The 27,251-nt window shown below is 35.2% G+C and overlaps 1 protein-coding gene across 1 annotated transcript in view; it reads left to right on the forward strand.

The window, feature by feature from the left end:
• COL3A1 (collagen type III alpha 1 chain) overlaps nucleotides 1-26,777 on the forward strand; it is a 38,765-nt gene extending 11,988 nt beyond the window's left edge. The window contains exons 5-51 of the mRNA NM_001243297.1: nucleotides 998-1,078; nucleotides 2,986-3,039; nucleotides 3,492-3,545; nucleotides 4,322-4,375; nucleotides 4,995-5,048; nucleotides 5,213-5,266; nucleotides 5,918-5,971; nucleotides 6,411-6,455; nucleotides 6,595-6,648; nucleotides 7,096-7,140; nucleotides 7,734-7,787; nucleotides 8,215-8,313; nucleotides 8,865-8,909; nucleotides 9,059-9,157; nucleotides 9,347-9,400; nucleotides 9,524-9,631; nucleotides 9,821-9,874; nucleotides 10,465-10,563; nucleotides 10,861-10,914; nucleotides 11,077-11,175; nucleotides 11,503-11,556; nucleotides 11,685-11,738; nucleotides 12,305-12,358; nucleotides 12,917-12,970; nucleotides 13,301-13,345; nucleotides 13,864-13,962; nucleotides 14,048-14,155; nucleotides 14,413-14,466; nucleotides 15,991-16,044; nucleotides 16,159-16,212; nucleotides 16,907-16,960; nucleotides 17,568-17,675; nucleotides 18,133-18,186; nucleotides 18,469-18,522; nucleotides 18,720-18,881; nucleotides 19,003-19,110; nucleotides 20,079-20,186; nucleotides 20,857-20,910; nucleotides 21,000-21,107; nucleotides 21,575-21,628; nucleotides 22,003-22,110; nucleotides 22,407-22,460; nucleotides 22,556-22,663; nucleotides 23,534-23,828; nucleotides 24,873-25,060; nucleotides 25,400-25,642; nucleotides 26,380-26,777. Of these exons, the coding sequence (NP_001230226.1) occupies nucleotides 998-1,078; nucleotides 2,986-3,039; nucleotides 3,492-3,545; nucleotides 4,322-4,375; nucleotides 4,995-5,048; nucleotides 5,213-5,266; nucleotides 5,918-5,971; nucleotides 6,411-6,455; nucleotides 6,595-6,648; nucleotides 7,096-7,140; nucleotides 7,734-7,787; nucleotides 8,215-8,313; nucleotides 8,865-8,909; nucleotides 9,059-9,157; nucleotides 9,347-9,400; nucleotides 9,524-9,631; nucleotides 9,821-9,874; nucleotides 10,465-10,563; nucleotides 10,861-10,914; nucleotides 11,077-11,175; nucleotides 11,503-11,556; nucleotides 11,685-11,738; nucleotides 12,305-12,358; nucleotides 12,917-12,970; nucleotides 13,301-13,345; nucleotides 13,864-13,962; nucleotides 14,048-14,155; nucleotides 14,413-14,466; nucleotides 15,991-16,044; nucleotides 16,159-16,212; nucleotides 16,907-16,960; nucleotides 17,568-17,675; nucleotides 18,133-18,186; nucleotides 18,469-18,522; nucleotides 18,720-18,881; nucleotides 19,003-19,110; nucleotides 20,079-20,186; nucleotides 20,857-20,910; nucleotides 21,000-21,107; nucleotides 21,575-21,628; nucleotides 22,003-22,110; nucleotides 22,407-22,460; nucleotides 22,556-22,663; nucleotides 23,534-23,828; nucleotides 24,873-25,060; nucleotides 25,400-25,642; nucleotides 26,380-26,526 (3,951 nt within the window). The 3' untranslated portion in view covers nucleotides 26,527-26,777. The remainder of the gene's footprint in view (nucleotides 1-997; nucleotides 1,079-2,985; nucleotides 3,040-3,491; nucleotides 3,546-4,321; nucleotides 4,376-4,994; nucleotides 5,049-5,212; nucleotides 5,267-5,917; nucleotides 5,972-6,410; nucleotides 6,456-6,594; nucleotides 6,649-7,095; nucleotides 7,141-7,733; nucleotides 7,788-8,214; nucleotides 8,314-8,864; nucleotides 8,910-9,058; nucleotides 9,158-9,346; nucleotides 9,401-9,523; nucleotides 9,632-9,820; nucleotides 9,875-10,464; nucleotides 10,564-10,860; nucleotides 10,915-11,076; nucleotides 11,176-11,502; nucleotides 11,557-11,684; nucleotides 11,739-12,304; nucleotides 12,359-12,916; nucleotides 12,971-13,300; nucleotides 13,346-13,863; nucleotides 13,963-14,047; nucleotides 14,156-14,412; nucleotides 14,467-15,990; nucleotides 16,045-16,158; nucleotides 16,213-16,906; nucleotides 16,961-17,567; nucleotides 17,676-18,132; nucleotides 18,187-18,468; nucleotides 18,523-18,719; nucleotides 18,882-19,002; nucleotides 19,111-20,078; nucleotides 20,187-20,856; nucleotides 20,911-20,999; nucleotides 21,108-21,574; nucleotides 21,629-22,002; nucleotides 22,111-22,406; nucleotides 22,461-22,555; nucleotides 22,664-23,533; nucleotides 23,829-24,872; nucleotides 25,061-25,399; nucleotides 25,643-26,379) is intronic.

The following is a 27,251-nucleotide window of genomic DNA, read 5'->3' on the forward strand; positions in this document are numbered from 1 at the left end:
TTTCCCCAAAAGAATTAACCTAGAGGATTTTAGGAATTGCTACAATTGTGCTTTATTCCCCTTATAATCCTGATGGGAAAGCTTCTGAAATTTTGGAAAAAAAGCAGCTGAAGAGCTATGAACACTCCTTAATGACTTCAAGTCAACAGTATTTTTCTAGCCTATGCAACTACCATTGCCAAACCTTCAGAGTACATCCTGCTCCTCTTAAAAAGCATGGCAACCAACTAACTCTGCATGTAAAATAAATAACCAAACAAATAAATAAGACAAAATTTCTGCTGCATGAAATTAGGAAATATTAGAAATTTACATGTAAAAATTACCATGGGCTTTTTTTCTAAAAAAAAGCTTTTTGAAAGTCAATTCAACACAAAGCAAGGGGTATAGTCTAACTTATTCTTATTCTGGTATGATACAGAATCCACTGCTCGGCCTAGAATTCAAAATAAAATAATCTCCAAAACAATCCAATAAGCACAAGAGCCTTTTATTATTCCTGTACTTGTTTTCTATGGGGATGTTTATTTTGATATGAATCTATTAGACATATTAATCAAAAAACTGGAGCTATAAATTTACTTGTATCATTAACTGCTGGGAAAGTAATTTGACATCTCAATTTTTCTGCTCAAAATGACAAGGTCAGAGTATATGATCTCAAGGTACTTTCAGTCTTAGTCTATGATCCTATGTTTCTTATACTATGGATTGAATTTAGAAAAAATAGTTTTAGTAAGAGCACATAGAAACAAATCATTTAAGGTCAATATTGCACACAGTTGAAAGATTTGTGCATTGCATAAGCAAGTATTTCTGTAGGATATCTAATATTCAAAGTTACAGAGAGATAGATAATTAATACATACCACACTCAGGCAGGCAGAAAACTTCCTGTCAGTGAATAGATATTGCATGCATTTCTTCTAAATGCTTTTGAAAAGAACTATGACCTATATATCAACATGATCTTATCTATCTGGTCTCTTTGCCACAGAACTATTCTCCCCAGTATGAGTCATATGATGTCAAGGCTGGAGTAGCAGGAGGAGGAATCGGAGGCTATCCTGGGCCAGCAGTATGTACAAATTTGTCAGCATTTTAGTGCATTATTTAGCCTTCAACTATGTTAAGTATTGAATGGTTGTTCTTCTAGTAATATGGTATTATTACAGAATTATGCAAAATAGCTTATTCTTTTTTAAGCTGGGAAAGAAAATGGTAGGATTATCATGAACTTTCTATCCTAACTCATTTTGCCATCACTGCCTCTTATTTCATGCCTGTTTTGCCACTCCCTTCCTTCTTTACACAACCACCTATACCAGGGCACACCTGCCTTCATGCTTAGGTCTCACTCATGTATTTTTTCATTTTAACCAAACTATATTATTTTTTCACTTCCACTATTCCTCCTTTTCACCTGAGTTGTTCAGAATATTCTTTTAATGTCTGTCCATTAATTAAATGCTACTTTCTCAATGACAATCCAAGTAATGACTGTCATATGAGTGATGACTCATCTCAAATCCTGAACTCAAATACAAATATTCCCAGAATTTATGGAGTTTTCAAATTCATCTACTGTAAAAGATAGCTGTTCATATTGTACTCAAAGGGTTTCCCTCAATGTAAATGACTTAGAGTTTTAACAGAAGACAATGACATTAAAGCATTGAAATTTGGGCATGTGTGTGCAGGATGCATGGTATCCCATGTAATTGACCCCAGTAGAAGAATAGCCTCTTAAGAGGAGCAATGTTAGGGAAGGCTATCATTTTACTGCCAGGAACAGGTACATCTGTGTAAATGAGACATGAATCTGGATTCCCAGCAATCACTAAAGATTGTTGTCCAGATCATTGGACCCCATATTTGTGACTTTTAAAACTAGAGAGGACAAAATTCCAGCTATAAATCTAAATGATCAGTTAAAGAAAGACCATAATTGGTATAAAGTAAACTGTAAAAAAGAGAATTTTACTAATCCTTAAAGTTTCAGAACCTGTTTTGTTGTTGTTGTTTGTTTTTTTTTTTGGTATCTGTTAAAGCCAGCAGAACAATTATATTAACTATGTATATAGTTGATGGTACTCTATATACCATATATATATGGTGTGTGTGTGTGTGTGTGTGTGTGTGTGTGTGTATAAAACTATGTATATAGTTGATGGAACTATGTATACATCTGGTGGTACTCAGCTACATTCACATTACGAGTCCTATTTTCGATACATAGTTTTTACTAAAAAACTAATAAATCCACTACTTGTAAGTTCCAGAAGAAAAACTTACAAGAGAAAATTTAATGGCAAACTGTAGTTTTATAAATTTATTGTCAACATTTATAAATAGTATGCCACAAAACTTAAGATTTCCTAATTTAATCTGTATTTCTGAACAATGATGAATCAGTTGTTTATAAACATAATTTATTGTTGTTCCATGTATGGTGATTTGCATTTATACTTCTAAATCTTCATATCAACACAACTCAGCAATACAGTTAAGAAATTTTGGATTGATTTACATCATTATTTTTAGAAACTGGCATTTATAGAATGCAGATAAATATTTCTCCACATTGAGTTGGGCTGCAAGGCAAAAAGTGCATATTCAGAATTTCCAGTATCATCTTAATGTGGCAGAAATTCTTTTAGCATTTTGTGTAGGTTTTTCTAGAATTTGAATACCCTTTTGGGGGAATTCAGGCCAACATTTTATACATTTACCAGGTTTTTTTTTTTAATTTACCAGTCATTTTTATTGACTCAGAGGGACTTTCATTTAGAGTAAAGTTTTTGTGATAAGATATTCATTTAAATATAATAAAATGAATTGTATGCCTGAATAGTTACCAGTGAAGTATGAGTTCTCATTTTTAAATATGTCAGGATCGTTCCAAACAGAGGCATCTCTAATGCCTGGATAAAGCGTGTTTCAGATGCATTTATTTTGTACTTATCCTTCAAATTTGTGTTCCAGGGTCCCCCTGGCCCACCTGGTCCCCCTGGTGTATCTGGTCATCCTGGTGCCCCTGTAAGTATAGCCATTAGTGGGGATTTCTTCTTCATGCATATTATAGGAATCTTGCTGTAATTTAACCATTCCAGCATGTATAATCCCAGTTAAGTAGAGAAGTAGCAACCAAAAACTATCATTCCTTCAAAGATGTTGGAATTTCACATTTAATTCCTTTCCAACAACAATTATCAGCAATTGAAACCTTGGTAAAATTAAACTACATGTTTAATTTCCATGTAATATGGCTTTATGTTTGAAACAATTCCGTTACAATGAAATTAAGTGGGTGGAGTGGGATAAATTAGCTCTATTCTGACATGAACATTTTTGGTTTCAGTCTTTATAACTGGAATAAAATTCACTGAATAGATTCACAAATCCTGATTTCATACTGGCTTCAAGATGTAAATGAATCATATGAAGATTAAGTTAGTTTAAAACTATTTACATGTTATTCTTTTCACTAGGGTTCTCCAGGATACCAAGGGCCCCCTGGTGAACCTGGGCAAGCTGGTCCTGCAGTAAGTAACAATTATATCTATATTTAATAAATTGACAATTCTAGATAGAAACCACCTTCATTTTCTAAACCATAATCTTAAGACTCTACAAAGTATAGATTTAATTTATGCTTACATTTTAAAGTAATAAATTATATTTTTATGATTATTGATCTGGTTTCACAAATCTTTTGAACTCTTTTAATGGTTTAGATATTTTGGAAATGCTTACTATTTTAATCCAGGAAGTCCTCAGCTAATTAGCTGCCGTAACACCTACTTCCTAGTGCAAATACAAATCCTCTGTCTTTTTAATGAAGATTAATTTTTCTGGAGCTACTCAGTTCACTTGCATGTTTACTCTTTTGAAAAATATTTTTTAAACTTAATTTAGTAGAAATAAGCATAATCTAACAGAGTCCCCGAAGTAAACATGTCCTATAAATAAGGTGAAGTTAAAGTTAATATTTCAAAATATTTATAAATATCTACATACTTAAAAATTTAATATATTCATAAATTTAGAAGTGCATTTGGGTTTATAAATAAACATATTGATATAAAATACAGATACATGATACTTTTAATTTTCAGAAAAACAAGTTTAAAAACAGTAAAAATTGCATATAGTATTGGTATACTATTAACTCAATGTGTCATTTTCATGATGAGAAACATTGATAGAATTTTCTAGAAGGAGTATTTTTCTCTAGGGATACACATAATTATAATAATGCATTGATTGTAACAGAAAAAAACTATAGATACATATTCATTTTTTATCTCCTTATTTTCAGGGTCCTCCAGGGCCTCCTGGTGCTATAGGTCCATCTGGTCCTGCCGGAAAAGATGTAAGTTTTTAAGACTTGAATGGGATACAGCGAAAACAATTTGGAATGTTCTAAATAGAATGCCTCATATTCTAGAATATCAAAGAGAAAAATCTTACTCAAAAAATTGTTGACATCTTACCCTTTGAATTTATATAGTATTTGCATAGCTGCATAAACCATTTTTTGAATCCCAAACAAAAACCCCAAATGTGCTTCTTGACTCAGTTAAGATTCCTCCAGTGAGTAGACCATTTATCCAGAGAAGAAGCTTCTCTCTGTCTCTTATAATGAAGAAATAGATAACAGCAATTTATGTCCTTGAAAATTTGAAAACATCATTAATATTATACCATTCTTTCCTTACCATTTAATTTTCAATGGCAAATTCTTCCCACTAAATTGAGAGATTGTCATAATATTGAGGTTTGAGAGATGCCTACATTTTTTCTAAGCTTATGTCAAATTGGGAGAAGCTCTTTCCATTCCTTTTTCTAGGAAAGCTGTTCTCACAACAATATGTTTAGCCCAATCATTTTCATGGGAACTTGGTGAGAAAAATGCAAAGTAATCAGTTCACTAATTGGCTACATGTTTTATCTTACACAAGCTCCCATATATTCTTTATTTCTCCACCTAGGGGGAGTCAGGAAGACCCGGACGACCTGGAGAACGAGGATTGCCTGGCCCTCCAGTAAGTCTTCAGCATCCAGTAAATTACTTGGAGCAATCACAATGAACTTAGATTGAAAATTATTATAAAATTACATTAAACTGAACAAAAATAGAAGGCATTGTACTCTTGGGTGGTGAGTCTCTGAAAGCTCAGCAGTATTTTTTTTTATTTCTTATTTTTAGGGTCTCAAAGGTCCAGCTGGCATGCCTGGATTCCCTGGTATGAAAGGGCATAGAGTAAGTAGAGTTTCTAAACTGACTATGAGTTGTTCCCTTTGGCTATGCTTACTATCTAGCCAATTTTATTGGACAATCAAGTGTGTGCCAAAGTGATTGATTTTGACTAGTTGTTCGATTTTCAATCAACTTCATTTTTGACCAAACCAACTACTTATTTTACATAAAGTAATAAAGCTGACTTTAAGTGTATGGAAAATACTGCAAAAGAATGATTTGTTTCCTATCACCACAGCCAGAAAATATGAAAATATATTATTGACAACTATTCATTGACTTAGTCAATATGATTTATGGAGCAAAACAAATGACTTTATTCTATGCAAAACATTAGGTAGAGTCAACCAACTGAACCCAAAATGTGTCAACTTACTATAAATAAAATCTATGAAACTGAGGGGTATTTGCTACTCTATAGTTAAGGCAACTTCCTAGTTAGCCTTAAATTGTACCTTCTAATTACTTCATATTTTTTGCTATAAAATTAGTGTTCAATGTCTTCAGTGCACTTAAAAGCATTTGATATTATTCTTGTCAATTTTGAATATAGTGCTATGTGGTAAAGCTAGCTATAAAAAATAATGTCAGGTTTTAACATTTCTGAATTGTTAACAAATCTTAATATTTTTACTACTTTTTTGTATTTCACAGGGCTTTGATGGACGAAATGGAGAAAAAGGTGATACAGGTGCTCCTGGGCTGAAGGTAAATAACAACAAAAGCACATTTTCGTAAATTAACTTTTTAAAATGTTGTAGCTATATTTAAGATTTATACTCTAGTGTTTACCTTTTTCAAAAATTTAATTAAATTTTGCCTTTTAGGAACTAAATAACAGCAACTAATTGAGCTGTTCTGTTAAAGCTTCCATGAAAGCTGATAACTTGATCTGTCTAGGTTAGAAATGATAGAGCATCCACAAGTAACACACTGATTTACATTTTTGCATTTTAAAAACAACTCAAGTTTTTAAAATGCAAAAATGGAGATTTGTAGTAAATAAGATCACTGGCAAAAATTCGTACTATTAGAATGTAATCTTTTTCTTAGTCTCCATACGTTTTATAATAATACACTGTGTTTAAAAAACTATAAAGCTCTCCTCCTGTTGTACAAAATGGTAACCTATTTTACACTTTTCTAGGGTGAAAATGGCCTTCCAGGTGAAAATGGAGCTCCTGGACCCATGGTAACTATGTTTCTTATCATACAATTTTCATTTTTACTGTGGAATTATATCTAACCCAAAACTTGCTTCGCTCCCTCCCCAGCCATTTTTAAGCATGTCTAGTTTAAAGTAAGACTGCACTTTCAATTTTATCCTACAGGGTCCAAGAGGGGCTCCTGGTGAGCGAGGACGGCCAGGACTTCCTGGAGCTGCAGTGAGTATTCTTACTGCCATTGCACACTTACCACCCAAGTCACAGATAAGTGTCTTAGTCAGTTTTCAGGCTGTGACAATTTACAAGAAATTTTCTATAAAATTGCATTTAAAGTAACTAAAACAAAACTTTAGCATAATTATAGGGAAACCAATACGTGTTTTATAGTTATTTTCCAGGATTTTTTAAAAGTGTTAACTTGGCATATTCATGCATTAATTTGCATTCAGTTCTGTAAAACACAGAATCCAATCTTTCTACATCAGATCATTGATGTACACATCAGAATTTTAATAATTTGTATCTAAAAGACTATAATTACTAGGCAGATTTTAATATACTTGAGGAAAAGTCAACTCAACTGAATCAGACTTTCAGTTAAAAATGCTTACTTGTGACCAGCCTTTCAGAAATAAGAAGATAATTAAGACAAACTTCTCTTTTTAGGGGGCTCGAGGTAATGATGGTGCCCGAGGAAGTGATGGACAACCAGTAAGTAACTATTTATTTAACCCTGATGTGCTTTAGGTTAATGAGAGATTATGGAATTATGGAATGTTGGAATAATATGGATTGTAGACCCCAAACTCAACATTGTTCACAAATATCTGATTCAAACTGACACTAATCTCATAAATGAAACCTAGAAATAATCAATGTAGAAACACTAAGCCCATAAACAAAATCCTGATACTTCTTATCATACTTGGCCCATTGCTAACATCTGTATGGTATTTATGTGTCAGCTAAAGGCCGGTATTGGGTATGTCAGTTAAAAGGGCCCTGCAAAATAGATAACAATGTTATCTCTATTTTACAAATGAGAACTCAAGCAAAAGTAACTTGCACAAAATCATAGAATTCGTGGCAGAAGTGGTCGGGTACAGGGGATCCAAATTTTCTAACTTTAGACTTTACTTTCTATTTTACTACATTGCTTCCCCACATAATATTCATCCCTGATGATAAATACTATTCCTATCTACATAATTGCCTTCTGTATTGTGTCTGTATCCACTTATAATTTACTAGTAGTGTTAGCTTTCCTTTACTTGATTAACAACTCTTGATATTTTAATTTTTAGGGTCCCCCTGGTCCCCCTGGAACTGCAGGATTCCCTGGTTCCCCTGGTGCTAAGGTAAACATATATGTCTATAGAAGAATGTAAATATATACTGGAGACAACAAAAAAATCATTGGATTGCTTCTTGAAAATGGTTCTTATTAACAGTCCCTGGATTTCTTTGATCTATATAGATCTTTAAAGACTTATTCTTGATACCAAAAGAGGTGGTGTTGTCCCTGGCATTCAGCTATTCTGATATCCTCTGACATCTTTTTTTTTTTTTTTCCCAGTCTCTTTCTGGGAACAGAGATAACACAGTGATTCACGTAGTTACCATTTTTTTCTGCCTTTATGATTAATGACACTTTGCTTTAGTTAGAGGATCTAGTCATACTACTCCAAACTTTGGGAGATGGATTTAAATGAGACTGAATAGCACCCTGGCTAAGAGATTAGAAGTGGAAAAGGGAGACTGACTATTTAGGGTTTTATCCCTTAGGGTGAAGTTGGACCCGCGGGATCTCCTGGTCCAAGTGGATCCCCTGGACAAAGAGGAGAACCTGGACCTCAGGGACATGCCGGTGCTGCAGGTCCTCCTGTAAGTACCAAATTGGGCTGATGAGAGGAAAAATGTAGCTACACTTATTTCATGAAAACATATGTGTTAATGTTGCTATCAATTAAAATTACTTTTCTGAAAAAAATTTTGCTTAGTGCTCTGCAATGACTCTACTGTGATAAACAATGATTTGACTGGTACTGAAATTGGTAGTTTTAGACTTTTTTATACTTTTCTAGAATTTATGACTTTTGTGGTTATATGAAGCAGAATGAAGCAGAGGTTACCTTATACGATGAAGAATATGCCCCCAAACTAATCACCAATCAGAAAAATTCATAGAAGAAACAAGACCAAAAACCTCTTCTGTTTATGTACTTATTTAATAATTTAGACCAAGTGCATATTATCTTTAATTTATTCCAATAATGGTAATTTTTGCTACATTTTATGTGCTGTGCTATAGTCAGAGGAATCACCTAATCTCTAAAAAGCACAACATCCCCCAATAATATTTTGCAGTTATGTAAACAACTTCATATAAAAATGCACTATTTGCATTATTGGTAATGTGCTCTTTCCCCCTCTAGGGCCCTCCTGGGAGTAATGGTAGTCCTGGTGGCAAAGGTGAAATGGTAAGATGACCCCACTGCTTACCCTCATCTCAACCACACACATATTATTGGTTTCCTTTGCATTTTGCATGACAATACACTTTTAAATGATCTATTCAGAAAAGAAAGTTCAAATTTGGCTAATTTTAATGTTCTTGGATTGTTTTTAGGGTCCTGCTGGCATCCCTGGAGCTCCTGGATTGATGGGAGCCCGTGGTCCTCCAGGACCACCTGGTACCAATGGTGCTCCTGGGCAACGAGGTGCAGCAGTAAGTTGCCTTTCCTTTTCCACACCTGGAAGATGTAGCTTAATTCTCACCACAAACACATAAATAGCAGGTTCTTTGTTCTTGTTCTGTTAAATTTATATTAAATCTTATAATTGAATCAGGGATGACTGGGGATGGTTTTGATCGTCTATTCTCCCTGTCTTTAAACCAAGAATATGTTTCATTTAGGGTGAACCTGGTAAAAATGGGGCCAAAGGAGAGCCAGGACCACGTGGTGAACGTGTAAGTATTGCACCAAGAGATTTGGTTATTTCTTAGGAATATATAACATAATTAGGAACTACACAGGTAAAAAAATTTGCTTGAAAAATAAAGAAAAATTCCTTTATTGGCATCCTTTCACAGGGGGAAGCTGGTTCTCCGGGTATTCCAGGACCCAAGGGTGAAGATGGCAAAGATGGTTCTCCTGGAGAACCTGGTGCAAATGGACTTCCAGGAGCTGCAGGAGAAAGGGTATGTTTCCCACAGGCATCTAAAAGGAAAACAATCATAAAACTTCACCTTCATGGCTAGGTAACCATGTTTTTTCTTAATTTGAGTAGTACTCAGTCCCAAATATTGTTTTGAAGCACTTCATAATGTGAGACTTATGGAAAAGATTTAATACTTTAGACTGACATATTTGCCTTTCACAATTTCCAGGGTATGCCTGGATTCCGAGGAGCTCCTGGAGCAAATGGCCTTCCAGGAGAAAAGGTAAATAACTTCAGTTTGGATTTTTATAAATTCTGGTGCTGTACATAAGTGTATTCTTCAATACAGTTTCCCATTAATTAAAACCTAAATATCTGAATGAAATATCTTGAAGTTAAAAAAGTAATAATAATTCCCAGTGTAAAGCAATGATTCCAGCCCCTCCTAGCTTTGTAACTAAAGTCATTTATCCTCTATGAGAATTCTTTGTCTGTCAGTTGGGAATTATCTATCTCAAGATCACTGCAAGAATAAGTTAAACTAAAATGCCTGAAAGTTCTTCAAAAACTGTGAAGTGCAATACACATCTGATTTCATAACACCAAATATATTTGACTTTATATGCACCAAAATACATTGCTAAGCCCACTAAATATTGCTTTTTAAAGCATGTGATGTTCATCAGTGTTGTCTTAAGATATTTCCAAGGTGACAACTCCAACTAATATGTAACAGTGATTTATATTGAGCATGCCGGTAACACCCTACCTCTATTTAAGGAGCCAAAAGAAGTTCTCTAGTTGCAACCTAAGTACTGTCAATGTCTAGGTCAATGAAGGCTCTTTTACATACCTGTTGGTTTCACCATGTAGGGTCCCGCTGGCGAGCGCGGTGGTCCAGGCCCCGCAGGGCCCAGAGGAGTTGCCGGAGAACCTGGCCGAGATGGTGTTCCTGGAGGTCCAGGATTGAGGGTAACGTTCTCTTTACCCTTGTTTGACTGACACTGTCCATTACTAAGAGGGAAAGCAAATGAATAACATTTAAAAACAACTTAAAGTGTATCTTTTGTAGGCTCAAAATAAAACAAAATTCTTTTAAGAACATTTAAGCAAGTATAGTTTGAAGAACAGAAGAAAGGCTTAACTAAGATATTTACAGTTAGGAAATCATGTGTGTAGATATGAGGCTAAATGGAAATCTCTAAATATTACAGATTGATTTTTTTAAGTTATCATTTTAACATCAGCTAACTAAATTCTTCGATTTAGGGCATGCCCGGTAGCCCCGGAGGACCAGGCAGTGATGGGAAACCAGGACCTCCTGTAAGTACATTTTTAACCTCTCATTTTACAGGCCCAGAGAATAAGTCAATGCATGGTTCAGACTAGTCCTAATGTATGTTGTAGAGCCTTGATATGTATATTGTATATTTTGATCAGATTTTTATCTAATCTCTATTAATATAATTTTTTTTTTCTCATTAGGGAAGTCAGGGAGAAAGTGGTCGACCAGGTCCTCCAGGCTCACCTGGTCCCCGAGGTCAGCCTGGAGTCATGGGCTTCCCTGGTCCTAAAGGAAATGACGTGAGTTCTTTCCTTCATGTCTTCAATAAGTATTTGACAGAAAGCCTTTCACTTTCCACATGGGAATGCAGATAGCCAAAAATTGATCTCCACTTCAAAGCACAGAATTGTGTATGAAAATCAAAATACCACGTGAGACGGGAGCTAAAATATTTTTTGTGCAGTTCTGAGCCAAGAGTGGAACATTTATGGAAACCTAGTTCTAGAAAGTAGTGTTTGATTGTGGATGTATGCATGTGTCAGGGGAGAGGAATAGCAAAAGCATGGGGGAACACTGTAGGGAATGGTTTCCTTTGGAGAATTAGTAAACACTGGCTCCTTCTTTAGGGTGCTCCTGGAAAGAATGGAGAAAGAGGTGGCCCTGGAGGTCCCGGCCTTCCGGTATGTAGCTTTCACCCATTCATTTCCAGCCTTGTGGTAAAGGCATTTTTCTCCAAACCTGTGACTTTTCTCTACTAGCTGACTAGCTTTATCTCTGCTTCCCTAACTGCTTTTTTTTTTCCCCCTAGGGTCCTCCTGGAAAGAATGGTGAGACAGGACCTCAGGGTCCCCCAGGACCTACTGTAAGTTTACTCACATAAATTGGAAATGGAAGTGGATGGGAGTGGAGAGGAGGGAGGACTTTGGGAATTATACAGTGTCCGACACTTTATCATTATGATTCACCAAAACAATTACCACATTTACTTAGCTAATTAGCTAGCTAAATGCTGACGTTGAGCAAAGTTTATGTTGTACATGTCTCCTTTGCATCACTTCCACAGGCCAGACTCTGCCCCCCCTTCACACTATTGATTTTTAAACAATTGGCCTGTTGAAATGAAAACTATTGAGGTGAGGGGAGGGATAATATATACACACTACTGTGAAAAATAGATGATTAATGGGAACCTACTGTATAGCACAGGAAAATCTACTCAATAGTATAATAACCTATATGGGAAAAAAGAATAGATGTATTTATATGTATGACTAATTCACTTTGCTGTACTCCTGAAACTAATATAACATGGTACATCAACCATACTCCAATAAAATTAAATGTAAAAAATAAAGAAATGAAAACTGTGTGGCTTCAACTTCAAAGGATATTTTATAATGAAGTATCTCATTATATTTTTCTACTTAGGGGCCAGGTGGTGACAAAGGAGACACAGGACCCCCTGGTCAACAAGGATTACAAGTAAGAACTTTTTATTTAAAAGTTATTGGGCACCTACTTTTGCCAATGTTTTCCTTCGATAGCTGGATTTGTTGAGTTAATTGACAGTTCAATTTTTTTGTGATACTAATAGATTACAATTCACCTTAAGCTTAAAATTTGTGTGTCTATATTCTACCTTGAAATAAAATAATAGGCAATGTTAATAGACATACATAGCTTCTGTGTCTATTCTAGAATGGGCACATTAATAATTTTTTAAAAAATAATCTCACAATTATATATGCTTATACTTATTTTCATTATAATTTAAATTTATATAGCCAAATTCATTTCACCATGTTCATCAATTCATTTTTATTTATGGCAAGAGAAAGAAAAGAGGGAGATGAATATAGCTTCGTAATACATAATTATCACCTCTCTGTCATTGGATTTTGAGAGCTACAAATTTTCCATGCCTAAAAAGGCTGCTAAAATCACTTTCTGAATACTTTGCAGAAAGATACTTACAAAAGATAAGCTTTTTTACAAACAATGTTTTAAGTGATTACACAAAACAAATATTATTTGTTATAGGGCTTGCCTGGAACCAGTGGTCCTCCAGGAGAAAATGGAAAACCTGGTGAACCCGTAAGTTGCATGTTATTTTTTCAAAACTTAGAAACCAAAAGAGTAACTAGTAATTACTTATACATTATTAGCTTTTGCATTTGCTCATGCTATGGTGTTTGAGTTTTAACATTTAGCTTTGAAACATTCATTAACAAAACAAGGAAAATTATTCAATCATAACTATTACATGGAAAGTTTGAATTTTAACATAAAAGGAACTGAAGAAGATAACACAACTCACAATTGGATAAATTATACAGTACACAAACAAGTCAAGTGTGTCTTTTGCTTATGCTTATATATTATACATTCTGATAGAGACCTAATCATTCAATGTCAATCTCCTAGGGCCCAAAAGGTGAAGCTGGTGCACCTGGAATTCCAGGAGGCAAGGTAAATATTTCAATTTCTTCCTAATTTCTTCAGCATGTTATGAAGGTGTTGTCAGTGAAATTTTTAGAAGCACACCATTGCAAAAGTTTGGTGAATCCACTTAGGGTAACCGAAGACATTTCCAATACATTGTATTTGTATTACCTGGAAAAATTAAACTTTCTGACATTAATAAACACTGTAGAGTCAACCATGGGCCTGAAATTTCAAGAGAAAACCTTTGTAATGCATTTGGTTCCATACAGGAAAACTGCCTTGGTAGAAGAACTTTCATAATGTGCTCTTGTGATAAAATAATAATAATAGTTCCAAAGCTAGCTCATCAGGCCACGTATCCAACTTTCCTTGTTTAACTTTTTTTGAGTTTCCATTTGTTGCTCAATTGATCAAATGTCTTTTATAGTTATAAAAATGTCCAAATTGTTCAAAAATGTAAGAACCTCATAGTTTATGTCAAAATAATAATATGATTTTGGCATTGAGTTTCCTAACAGGGTTATTACATTTTGCTACTACAGGGTGATTCTGGTGCCCCCGGTGAACGTGGACCTCCTGGTGCAGTAGGTCCCTCAGGACCTAGAGGTGGAGCTGGCCCCCCTGGTCCCGAAGGAGGAAAGGTAACTCCACGTGATTCAATTCACAGAGTTTACAAAATGCATTAGAGTTCCTTCTTGCGAATTCCTATATCTCCTCTAATTTCAGGGCCCTGCTGGTCCCCCTGGGCCGCCTGGTGCCGCTGGTACACCTGGTCTGCAAGGGATGCCTGGAGAAAGAGGAGGTTCTGGAGGCCCCGGCCCAAAGGGTGACAAGGTACCAACTTATTTTCTGTTAATTATGTAATATAACAGACTTTACTGGTTAAAGGAAGGCAATGTTGCTGGAAAGTAATCTATTTTCAAAATTAACATTATCATTTGATAGTAATTGAAATTTGATATGGATACCTAGAGCAACTATTAATCAGAACACTTACTCTACATTAAAGAGCATCTTGGGGTCACTCCTCTTCTTGGCATGTTCTCATTAAGGATACCTCTAATCTGATGACATTGGCTTTTATTTGACAGGGTGACCCTGGCGGTTCAGGTGCTGATGGTGCTCCAGGAAAAGATGGTCCAAGGGTGAGTACTCGAACTGGGGAGAAAGGATTTACCTGTACACGAGTCCCTCACCTCAACTCCTATTTTTTACAAGAACATGTCACTCATGATAAGTTAGACTATACTTTTGCCACCTTCTGGGCATTAAGAAAACCGAAATGACTTGATTGTTCAACTTCCTGATTTATGTCTATTGATACCTAATAGTTCAACAGTGACCTGAGCATGGAAAATTCTCAAAAGTTTGATAAAATTTACAAGCTAAAGTCATAATGTCACTAAAATCCAGGATAATCAATACTGCTCATGAAGTTTTTTATTAAAAAAAATATTGAAATCCCATGGTACATTCATACTACTTAGCAATAAAAAAGAATGAACTGTTGATACATGCAACAACTTGTACAAACACGGAGAACATCATGCTGAGTGACAGTAGTCAATCTCAGAAGGATACATACTACATGATTCCATTCATATAACATTTGTGAAATAACATAATTATCAAGATGTAGAATAGCTTTGTGCTTGTTCAAAGTTAGGAACTGGGGAGAAGAAGCTGAGTGTAACTATAAAGAGGTGACATGAGGGAGTCTTATGGTGACTGTACATTTGAATATCTTGATTATGGTGGTGGTCATACAAGGCTACACATACTAAAATTGCATAGACATGTACATACACACATGAGTGCATATATTATTCAGGGGAGACCTGAATAGGCTCTATGGATTGTACCAATGTCAATTTCTTGGTTTTATACTATACCATAGTTGTGTTAAGAAGCAATATTGAGGAGGGCCAGGAGAAGTGATAAGCAACCTTATTTCCAACCTCCTGTGAATCTATGTAACTATTTCAAAATAAAATAATAGCTAAAAAAACACATTAAAATCAATTCTATTCACATTAGCAAATAACCTAGATATGACTGTAGCAAATAAACATGATAGCCAAATCATTAGATAGTCACAATCTTTACTATAATTGCCTTAAATAAATTCGTATATACTTCACTTTTGACAGACTAGATGGGTAAGCCATCATCCATCAAGAACCAAAAAAAAAAAAAAAAAAAAAAAAAAAAACCTAAAAAATAAAGTATGCATGTATTTTAAAATCTAATATTTTATTTATGTAATGTAAGTAAAACTTCAATATTTGAAAATGTCAATGTGAAAACTTAGTATGTGTAACATATTTGGAATACTTAAATGAAATATTTTGAATTATCATGCACTTGAATAAGGCCATACACTTTAATTTTAAAAGGTATTACTGTAAGATACATTTTATTTATCTTCTGCAATATAAAGAAATTGAATCAATAATTTTCCACTGAATTGTATAAGCCATGGAATCTTATGTTTATTAAACTCTACAGTATTTATACACTGAGGGAAGAGAAAATCATTCAAGCCATCAAATAAAATATATTATCTAGTTTATTAGATGATAATATGTCCATCTATATGCTCTTTGATAAATAGAGAAAATGATGCTTTATATCTTCAAAATTACAAGTATATTTCTATTTTTTTTTAGGGTCCTACTGGTCCCATTGGTCCCCCTGGTCCAGCTGGTCAGCCTGGAGATAAGGTAACACTTAACATTGCTTAGAAATAAAAATAAAATATCTTTTGTTGGGTTTGGGTTTTTTTTGTGGGGGGGGGAGAGAAAGAGGGAAATATTAATTTTTTTCTCTTTATTAAGGGTGAAAGTGGTGCCCCTGGACTTCCTGGTATAGCTGGTCCTCGTGGTGGCCCTGTAAGTGTTAAAGAGATTTCAACATCATTTTAACCCCACACTGGCAGCAGCTACCTGTGCTTCCCTCTTTAGTAATTCTGCCAAGTAGCCCTAGTCTCAATGATAGGATACTGTCTTTAGGTATCATATGTCAGGCAAGGGAAGGTTACAGTTCTAAAATCTAAAATTCACAAGAGACAATTTTAAATCTTGCTACTTCCTAAATAATTCTAAAAAAATAAAAATTGCACAAAGAATATGCATTTGTAAATAAGTATTTCTTAAAGCTATAGGATCTTTGTCAAGGTCCTTCTAGATCTAAAATTCTCTACCTTCAGAGTTTGCAGACTCTGGAGAGTATATAGTAAATGTTTTTAGTTAATTAATTAATTGAATAAGTGGTGCATTTCTCACCCCTTTTACCATATTTTTAAATCCCTACATTTTAAGAAATTATACAGTTGTTTGAAACACTTCAAAACTCTCAAATTATTTTTCTTGCAAATGATATCAGAGCAGAAGGAATCAATGATTCTGGTGTTGTCCACTTCTAATATTATTAAGGAATGGAAAAGTCTTCAAAACTTGAACTATGTTAGTTAGTTAGCTTTGCGCACTTCCCACCTAAAGGAAAATTATGATGATATAGAGGATTACATGAGCTTCCAATGGGAAGGTGTCTTCACTGTGACTAATGAGATGCTTTTCACTTCAGGGTGAGAGAGGTGAACATGGGCCACCAGGACCTGCCGGCTTCCCTGGTGCTCCTGTAAGTATAAAGTTAAAGCATGCCTGTGCCACGGCCCAGAATCGCAATCTGCTTGAAAAATAGCAGAAGTATAAGTCAAATCTGGATTTTAGTTGCTCTCAGCCACTCATTCCCTATGGGATTAGTTTACCGACCCCCCCCCCCGGCCTTTTTTAAATTTTCTTGCTATCCTTACTGTTTGAAAGATGGAGATAAAAACACCTAGCCTGGCTTCATGCCAGGTTAAGGAGGCTAAGATGATTTCCTAGGCTTAAAGCACTCTGAAAATTTTGGAAGTTCTTCCATTATTAGGGAATACTAATTAACATTAGCTGTAATCCCCTTTTTTCTCAAATGCCTTTACCGGTGCTCACTTTGACACACACCATTCTCAGAAAGACTTCTCCCTTATGACAATAATATGCACTTTACCACTTTCCTGATTATCTTCTTTTATCATGTAATGTTTTCACTGCCTTTGTTTTTCCATGTCTTCAAAAAATCTTTTCCAATTTTATTTCAACATATATCCACCTGAAGAATCCTATTTTCTGAAGAAAAATAATGATAAGCTCAGTGTGTTGTAAAGGATGTCAGCTTACTGGCTGTTGTTGCTTTCTGGATGTAGGGCCAGAACGGTGAGCCTGGTGCCAAAGGAGAAAGAGGCGCTCCTGGTGAGAAAGGTGAAGGAGGACCTCCTGGGATTGCAGGACAGCCCGGAGGCACTGGGCCTCCTGTAAGTAGTTCTCTTCCTCTAAGCCTTCTAATGGAAAGCACTTAGGTTTGTGGATAATTTAATATTTCATACTGAGAGAACTTGTCATGGTGTCCAAAGCGTACCTCATAGGACCACAGTTCTGAGTTTGAAGGTTGGCTCCAACAATCTAGATATAACTTCAATCAACTTATTTTACTCTCCTCCTAGACTTACTCTTTTTCAGATGTTTTATTTTTTATTATCATTTTTTAATGTAGTTTCTCATTTCTGCTGTAGCTTTTTTTCCTTAAGTTTTATTGAGGGACATAGAACATTATGTAAGTTTAAGGTATACAACATAATAGTTATATATATATATATATAACTGAAAGGTGATTATCACAATAAGTAGAATTATTGACTTTGAAAGGCTTAATACTTCTCCCAAGTTTTGCTTTTGGTGCTATTCTTATACACCATTTCCATTTCCACACAGGGTCCCCCTGGTCCCCAAGGTGTCAAAGGTGAACGTGGCAGTCCTGGTGGTCCTGTAAGTATTGGTCCTCTTAACTATTATTGAAAAACATTAATTGATATAAATCTGTATAAAAACTGCTTTCAAAGCACTAGATACCTAATGAGAGTATAAAATTATAATCATTCATTGGTATGTGACTTATATGTAAATTCCAAGAGGGAAAAACAAATCGTAAGTGATCTCAGAGTAGAATATAGGTCCTACCACATTTCTTTTCATTTATATGTGTTTTTAGTGATTAATTATTTGTTCTCTTTGATTTTTGAGATTCAAAAATGTGTTATCATTTCACAGGGTGCTGCTGGGTTCCCCGGTGGTCGTGGTCTTCCTGGTCCTCCTGGCAGTAACGTAAGTACTTTATAAAGTATTTTTTTAACCATATATTCCATAAAGGGCATTTATATATGCATATAATGAGAAACTTACCCATTGCTACTTCTGTTTGTATTAAATCCCATATAAAATTGTTCAAACGCAAGTAAAAAAGGGAAGAAAATTTTACTTTTTCATTATAAAATATTCAAATTTCAAATATTTCCTTGTAGGGTAACCCAGGCCCCCCTGGCTCCAGTGGTCCTCCAGGCAAAGATGGTCCCCCAGGTCCACCTGGTAGCAGTGGTGCTCCTGGCAGCCCTGGAGTATCTGGACCGAAAGGTGATGCCGGTCAACCAGGTGAAAAAGGATCACCTGGCCCCCAGGGCCCTCCGGTGAGTGGTTTCTTTTCTTCGCTCTATTGATTGACAATAGTTTTAATTTCAATCACAAATTCAATAGAGGAAAACACAGTCAAATAAAGGAGAACTAAGACTTCATTGTCTGTCACAACAGGGAGCTCCAGGCCCAGGTGGAATTTCAGGGATTACTGGAGCACGAGGTCTCGCAGGCCCACCAGGCATGCCAGGTGCTAGGGGAAGCCCTGGCCCACAGGGCGTCAAGGTGAGTGTAATTATCTTTCTCTAGACTCTTTGTTTCCTTTGGTAGTCTTCAGAGCTCACATAGCTATAGCAAGTACGTAATGAATAAGTTTTCCTGTAATTAGATCCAAATTCTTGATGTTTCCACATTTTCAGGAAGCATGCGTATTATTAAAACAAAAACAATGTGCCTCACAGACCAGCCTTGAACACAAACGTAAATAGATTGATATCACAGAAAGATACCTTGCCATCTCAAATATCTCAGTTAGGAAATTTGTTGGTATTCTTCAGTTTGCTGACCGTTGGTCTTGAAGAGGGAAATAATATCAGCTTATAGACCTAGAAAGTCTTTAATTGATACCAATTATCCATCAACTCAATATATTTTGTACTCCTTTCTTTCACTAATATTACTGTACCAGCCTAGTGCTTAGTATCTTAAATAGCCATTTAGCAAATAGGGTAATAAAATTCTATTTTACTAGGGCTCACATTTTGACACTTTGAGCATCTCTTTAGATTAAATGTCATACAGTATTGTAGTGAAATTACAGTGTAACATTTAAGTGTATCCAGTTTATATGAATGTATCCAATAAATGTATATTCCTTAAACAGAGCCAAGTTGTAAATGTAACCTAATTCTAATGTGCACCATAAACCTATAGTTTATGATGGCTCATTATCATTTTTTTCTTACCATAGCCCTGTCTATTTATGCACCTCACATTAGGATGTATTCTGAATGTGATGATCATTGTAATTAGTCAGTCTTTTAGTATCCAGAATCACTGGGCAAGCTGACAAACACAAGAAACTTCTTCCCTAGAGCCTTTCCTTTATGACAGGAATAGTTTTAGGGGGAAAAAAATCAAGAGAAATTGAGTAAAACAAGGTTTTTCCCTGGGATATAAAGACAATCTGAGAATGTCATAGTAATTGATTTCTTAGGTGAAAATACAAATTGCTTTTATTCCTTTGTATACAGGGTGAAAATGGAAAACCAGGACCTAGTGGTCTCAATGGAGAACGTGGTCCTCCTGGACCCCAGGGTCTTCCTGGTCTGGCTGGTGCAGCTGGTGAACCTGGACGAGATGTGAGTACTAGTTCTCAGGAAATATCCAGCCAGCAGGGTAGTATTTGAGAATTTATTTTAGCAACAGTCAAATTGGGCCTTAATTTGGGTCTAAAAGTGTAAATATTGCCACATGCCGAAGTTTCCCTTCTTTCTCTAGTAAAAGATAGTTTTTCTCTTACAACTTAGAATAGCCTTAAAATATTCATGTTCATTAATATTTACCCAATGAATTATCATTAAAGGAGAATAATAGGATCTTTAGGTAAATAAAGAAAAAAGTTGGGAGGTGGGGAGAGTCCCAATTTACCCTCTGGGTAAAAATGTTCTGCATGTTATCTGTGATTAGTCTTTTCTTAAATTGTAGATTTCCATTATCAACTTAAATTACTGTGTGTCAGGATTTTATTTATTCTCTCTCCTCTAAGGATCCTTTTTAGACTTTTTTTTCCTACTCACTTCTCCCTCTCTCACCCATGAAACTTTAATACTCCAGATATACTGCTTATCTGTTTAGATATTGTTACCCACTGCAGGGCTACTCCCATTGTAATATATGTTTTTCACTCCCAAGAACCAATTTTTATCCTCTTTAGGATGATATTGTCCCCTTTGAGAATGCATGGCTTAGATGGTATTAAAATGGTTCCAAAGAATTTGATTTCTTTTCTTCCTTTTTTTCTTTACTCAGGGAAACCCTGGATCAGATGGTCTGCCAGGCCGAGACGGAGCTCCCGGTAGCAAGGTACACCAAACACATGTACAGTAGATTTGTGTAATTAAAAGAATAACATGCCGGTCAGACCTATTTTGTAACCGTGAACTTTTCCCCAGGGCGATCGTGGTGAAAATGGCTCTCCTGGTGCCCCTGGTGCTCCTGGTCACCCAGGCCCACCTGGCCCTGTTGGTCCTGCTGGAAAGAATGGTGACAGAGGAGAAACTGTGAGTTCTGAAGGATACAATCCTTCTTGTCTATTTTCCACAATAAAGAGGTCAATAGGTAGAAGATAGAAAGAACATCACATCTGCTAACCAGAAGGTCTGCTCTTATCTGTTTCAGTTTTTTTAAGCTAGTCTTCATATAGGCAATTGTGGTAGTAAAGATACAGGAGAAATTTCCATTATTAAAATTCAAAACCATGTTAGTCACACCAAGTGTATATTCACTTGGAAAATATAAGGTTGAATTAACAGGATTTTATCAGTTTTCCTGTTTAGATCCCCTGGTAAAGCTATAAACAGAGAAAGCATTTTGAAGGAAGATATAACACTGACTTTCAATTATAGTAGGCATACCATTATTCCCTCACACTGAAAGTATTAATGTTTAAATAAAACAAAACTGTACCCATATCCATAAATAAACAACTTACTGTGCGTTGTTGTTCACTTGTTTATTTTAATTTTAGGGCCCTGCTGGTCCTGCTGGTGCTCCAGGTCCTGCTGGTTCAAGAGGTGCTCCTGTAAGTCTGATTTTTTTTTAAAAAAAGCTAATTCTACAGTGTGGAAAATATTCTATTTTCTGGCATGTTCAGGAAAATGGGATGGCTAAATATGTATCTATAGAACCAAATTTAAGCTTGATGATATAGAAAGCAATTTGGGACCTAAAAGTTCCTTGGGGCTGTGCGTATACAGGTCAATTATTGAGGCTCTATACAAATCTTAGTCCAAAATCAAAACAACCACAAGAACAATCTTTATTGTTCCATGTATATGGTGTTCTGTTGATAGGATTTCTAGCTTGCAGAATGCTATAAAATGGACTTAATTGTGATAAATTCCATTCTATTTTTCTAATGTGTGTATAACCTTAATTTGAAATGTGCTTGTCAAGGGTCCCCAAGGCCCACGCGGTGACAAAGGTGAAACCGGTGAACGTGGTGCTAATGGCATCAAAGGACATCGAGGATTCCCTGGTAATCCAGGTGCCCCAGGTTCTCCAGTAAGTGCATCCACTTTTTTAGAAAATCCCCTTCAATGTGTTTAAACTGATAAGACTGGCAATTCTTAGAGACCAAGAGTAGAAAATTTTTCATCTCCGAAAGTCTCTGCTGAAAGAGATTAGAAATGGATTTGAGGGTTTATTTGAAATGGTAGTTAGTATGAGACAATGGGGAGATTAAAGGAAAAGGAAATCGTGTTTCACCATGATCCCCATGTTTCTTGATCTGCGTTTGATTATGCAATTTCCTAAACCTTTTTAAAGTCTTCACTTACATTCATCTTCCTTTCTTTTAGGGTCCCGCTGGTCACCAAGGTGCAGTAGGTAGCCCAGGACCTGCAGGCCCCAGAGTATGTACCACAGAAAGATATTAGAAGGTCCATATTTTTAAATGTTTGCACTGCAGCAAAGTATTCTAGCATTGTGATATCGTGTAATTTCTTAGGGACCTGTTGGACCGAGTGGGCCCCCTGGCAAAGATGGAGCAAGTGGACACCCTGGTCCCATTGGACCACCAGGGCCTCGAGGTAACAGAGGTGAAAGAGGATCTGAGGTAAGACATAACTTATAAATATGTGTTTTTAATTTGCTACTCTATCCTTCACCTATATTGCTATCCTTCACCTTTGTGGAAACACTCTATCAATTTTAAAAACTGAGATAGTGAGTTAAACACAATGTAATTACTGAACTTAATTCAGGAAATGAACAATGACTTTAAGATATTCTCTATCACAAAAAAGACTTTCTCCATCACACTGTAACAACAGGGAGGAAAAAACCCTTCTTAAATTTTGATCTGATAACAATAACATCAGAATAAAGACATAGCACATTAGCTACATGAATTCTGCCAGTGCTGATCTCCTAATAAAGATCTTACAGGTATGATAATAATAACGCTTTACCAGTGTAAAGTACATTTTGCTTCTCAAATAACTTCCATGATTCCACTTTTGCTACTGATACTATCATTCCTAATACATTCATATTCCATACCTTTGGGGTAAATGGAAGAAAAACTATTGTCCCCACATGTTACGTAATCAAAACACAAATAAATTAAGTGGTCAGCCTCCAAACACAAAGTTAATGACAAATCTGGAATCAGAATCTAGGTTTCTGTCATGTCAGCATTAGAATTATTTACATCATTTACACAGAAGGAAACAGGATAGAGTAAAATTTGTGTTCCAACACCACATCTTCTTGCATCATGGAACACAATAAATTTCATGATGCATGAATTATAGTTCTTATAGATGGGTTAATATTTGATCACAAAACAATTCAAACTTTTATTGAAATAATTATGATGACATAATGTATTGATTGCTTGTAATGCATTTTCTTGGGCTGGCAACATATTCTTTCAGTGAAGACCAAACATGCAGACTTCAATGATGTATGTTATCCTTCCCAGGGCTCCCCAGGCCATCCAGGACAACCAGGCCCTCCTGGACCCCCTGGTGCCCCTGGTCCATGTTGTGGTGGTGGGGCTGCTGCCATCGCTGGTGTTGGAGGTGAAAAAGCTGGTGGTTTTGCCCCATATTATGGAGATGAACCAATGGATTTCAAAATCAACACCGACGAGATTATGACTTCACTTAAATCCGTCAACGGACAAATAGAAAGCCTCATTAGTCCCGATGGTTCTCGTAAAAACCCTGCTCGTAACTGCAGAGACCTAAAATTCTGCCATCCTGAGCTCAAGAGCGGTATGTTGGGGAATCTTTCCACACTCATGGCAACAGGATTACAGAGAAAGCTCCTAATATTGGAATTTAGGGAAAAGGAAAGTTTTATTGTGAATAGAAAATATTATATAGCAGAAATGGTACTTTAGTAATATTAGTTGAATTAAAACTCCTCAATATTGTAAGAAAACATGAATTTTGCAGGTATACTTAGGATGTAATGTAACTTCAAAATATTCCAAATGTGGGAAAATTTAAAAACAGTTTTACAGGAATTTTAATACCAATCAGAGTTTAACATGTTTCTGCATATCATTAAAAATTATTTGAATGCTAAACAACATATACCACTGTGTTCTCAATAACAAATATATATAATTTGATCAGAAATAATTTTCAATTTAATTATTGCAACATTTATTTATTGAACCTAAATTTTTATAAATATAGTTACTAAATTTTGCAAATTAAGAAACAACTAAATGGAAAATTTCAGAATATTAAAATTCAGAAATTGTATAGAATCAAATCTAATATTGTAATAGAGTAAAGTTTTGCATATATTAGGTTAATTTTTTATGAAAGGCAAAATTATTTCAAGCTTTCAAATATCTTGACCTGGAAGATTGACTGTTAGAATTCATTTCTGAAAATTATTTAAAATATGGGACAATTATCAATCATGGGGGCTTTCAGATTTATTGGCATAAATAGAGATTAGGTAAAGAGTTTACATTATTAAGCAAAACTACAGTAAAGAGATTTAAAAAAAGAGAAATTTCAGTAAATACATCAATCAAAATGTCTTGGCTCAGTATACCTTCCTTGTTCAATATCAAGATGCTTATTTTTTACCCCAGTGCTTTCTAACTGTTAACTCTTCTTTACTTCAATAGTTTCAATCTAAAAGCTTCTCTATTATGCTATACTATAAAATATAATGACATAAAACACAAATACATGAACAGTCATCATTACGTGTGTCTTACAAGATAAACAGTTTTGGTCCAAAGCCTATAACTGAATTTTATAACTGATTTCCATTATCCTTTTGTGACTATCCAGGAGAATATTGGGTTGATCCTAACCAAGGCTGCAAAATGGATGCTATTAAAGTATTTTGTAACATGGAAACTGGGGAAACATGCATAAGTGCCAGTCCTTCTACTGTTCCACGTAAGAACTGGTGGACAGATTCTGGTGCTGAGAAGAAATATGTTTGGTTTGGAGAATCCATGAATGGTGGTTTTCAGGTAAGAAAGGATACCCAATTTTTTTTTAAACTAAGCCATCCCTACTTACTTTTTTTCCCTCCCATTTGTTCATCACAAAGTAAAGTTTAGTTAATAAATGGAAAAGTGCAAAAGATTTTATATATGCAGGTATATAACTACTTTTATAACTTGTCTCTTAAGACCTAAAGTAGATTATATTATTCTTTGTCTGCAACCATCTTTCACTTCTTAAGACATTCTTTAGTAATACATAAAATATATGAACAACTTATATTACAATGACCATGCTACACTGCATGATTCTCTTATAATTGCAGCTAAAATGTTTGACCAGCTTTATTTTTTTCCCTATCACAGTTTAGCTATGGCAATCCTGAACTTCCTGAAGATGTCCTTGATGTCCAGTTGGCATTCCTTCGACTTCTCTCTAGCCGAGCTTCCCAGAACATCACATATCACTGCAAGAATAGCATTGCGTACATGGAACATGCCAGTGGGAATGTAAAGAAAGCCTTGAGGCTGATGGGATCAAATGAAGGTGAATTCAAGGCTGAAGGAAATAGCAAATTCACATACACCGTTCTGGAGGATGGTTGCACTGTAAGTAACAGCATTTTTATAAGCATGTATTATAATGAGCTCAGCACTTCTCATTTAATCACCCTATTTTGAAAAATATATGAAAATAATGAGGGTGAACAAAAGATGGCATCTGGCATGAGTTATACTAAATCTACTGATTCATTCCAAAGAAGGTTAAATGCCACAAAAAATGAACATGTTTTCTCAGCCTCCAGGTGAAAACCAGTTGATGTGAAAGCAAAGGAAATTTAAATCCATGATATAAACTTTATCAGATAATTTAGATGGTTACTATTAATTCTACATATTAGCCATCATATGAACTCAATATAAAATCTTTCTTTTTGAAAGTTATTTTAAAGGTTAACTTTAAGTCAATCTTTTGTTACTATTAGTTATGAACAGAAGGAGAATTCAGCTCTAAGATTAGCAAATTCCAATGTGAGAGACCTATCTACTTAGTAAACCAGCTCTATTCCTTGTAACAATGACCAGAACCAAGATATCTTGGAATAGATTAGCCTATGGCAATCTCCCAACTGGGTTTACCCTGAATCCATTAACAATATGGTGTATCATCTGAGAGGATTATAACTTTGAACTGAAACAGGTCTCATAGGTACAGAAAATAACATGGCAAGTTGGCAACTGCCTTCAAGCAATTTTTTTTAACTTCCTCAATCAGAGAAAGTATCTGAGTAACTATAATGTCATTACCACTGACATTTTTTTTTTTTTTTTGCTCTTTTTTACAGAAACACACTGGGGAATGGGGCAAGACAGTCTTCGAATATCGAACACGCAAGGCTGTGAGACTACCTATTGTAGATATTGCACCCTATGATATTGGTGGTCCTGATCAAGAATTTGGTGCGGACATTGGCCCTGTTTGCTTTTTATAAACCAAACTCTATCTGAATTCCCAGCAAAAGATTTCACACTCCATATGTGTTCCTTTTGTTCTCATCTTGTCAACCAGTACAAGTGACCAACTAAATTCCAGTTATTTATTTCCAAAATTTTTGGAAAAAGGATAATTTGACCTAAAAAGGATACTTTTTTCTGTCACACCAAATACAGTTCGAATGCTTTTTGTTCTATTTTTTTACCAGTTCCAATTTCAAATGTCTCAATGGTGCTATAATAAATAAACTTCAACACTCTTCCAATTACACTGCGTTACATTCTTTGAATCCTAGCCCATTTGCAAAGCAATGACTATGTTTATCGTTAAAAGATAACCATTCTTTCTGAAATAGTCAAACACGCAATTCAAAAAGACCTCCCTGTTTCAACTACCTCAACCTGGTCAGAAACACAAAAGTCCCAGAAGATGAAAAACATTTCTATAAAATGCCAAAACTTATACATTTCCCTGATTAATTTTCTAAAATATTGGTTTAAAAAGTAGAGTGTAGTGCAAGAATTTAAAGAAATATTTTAAAAGCCGTAATTATTTTAATCTTGAAAATCAACTGCTTTTAAAGGTGCTTTACTTTTTTCTTGTCATTGCTGGTCAAGACTTTGGCAAGGCTTTAAAAACATGTTATGGTGCTAATGTACTTTCACTTTTAAAACTCTAAGTCAGAATTGTTGCCTTGCATTCAAAACTTTGATGCACACCATC

This window comes from Sus scrofa, chromosome 15 (genome assembly GCF_000003025.6).
Source record: "Sus scrofa isolate TJ Tabasco breed Duroc chromosome 15, Sscrofa11.1, whole genome shotgun sequence".
In the NCBI taxonomy this organism is placed as follows: Eukaryota; Metazoa; Chordata; class Mammalia; order Artiodactyla; family Suidae; genus Sus; species Sus scrofa.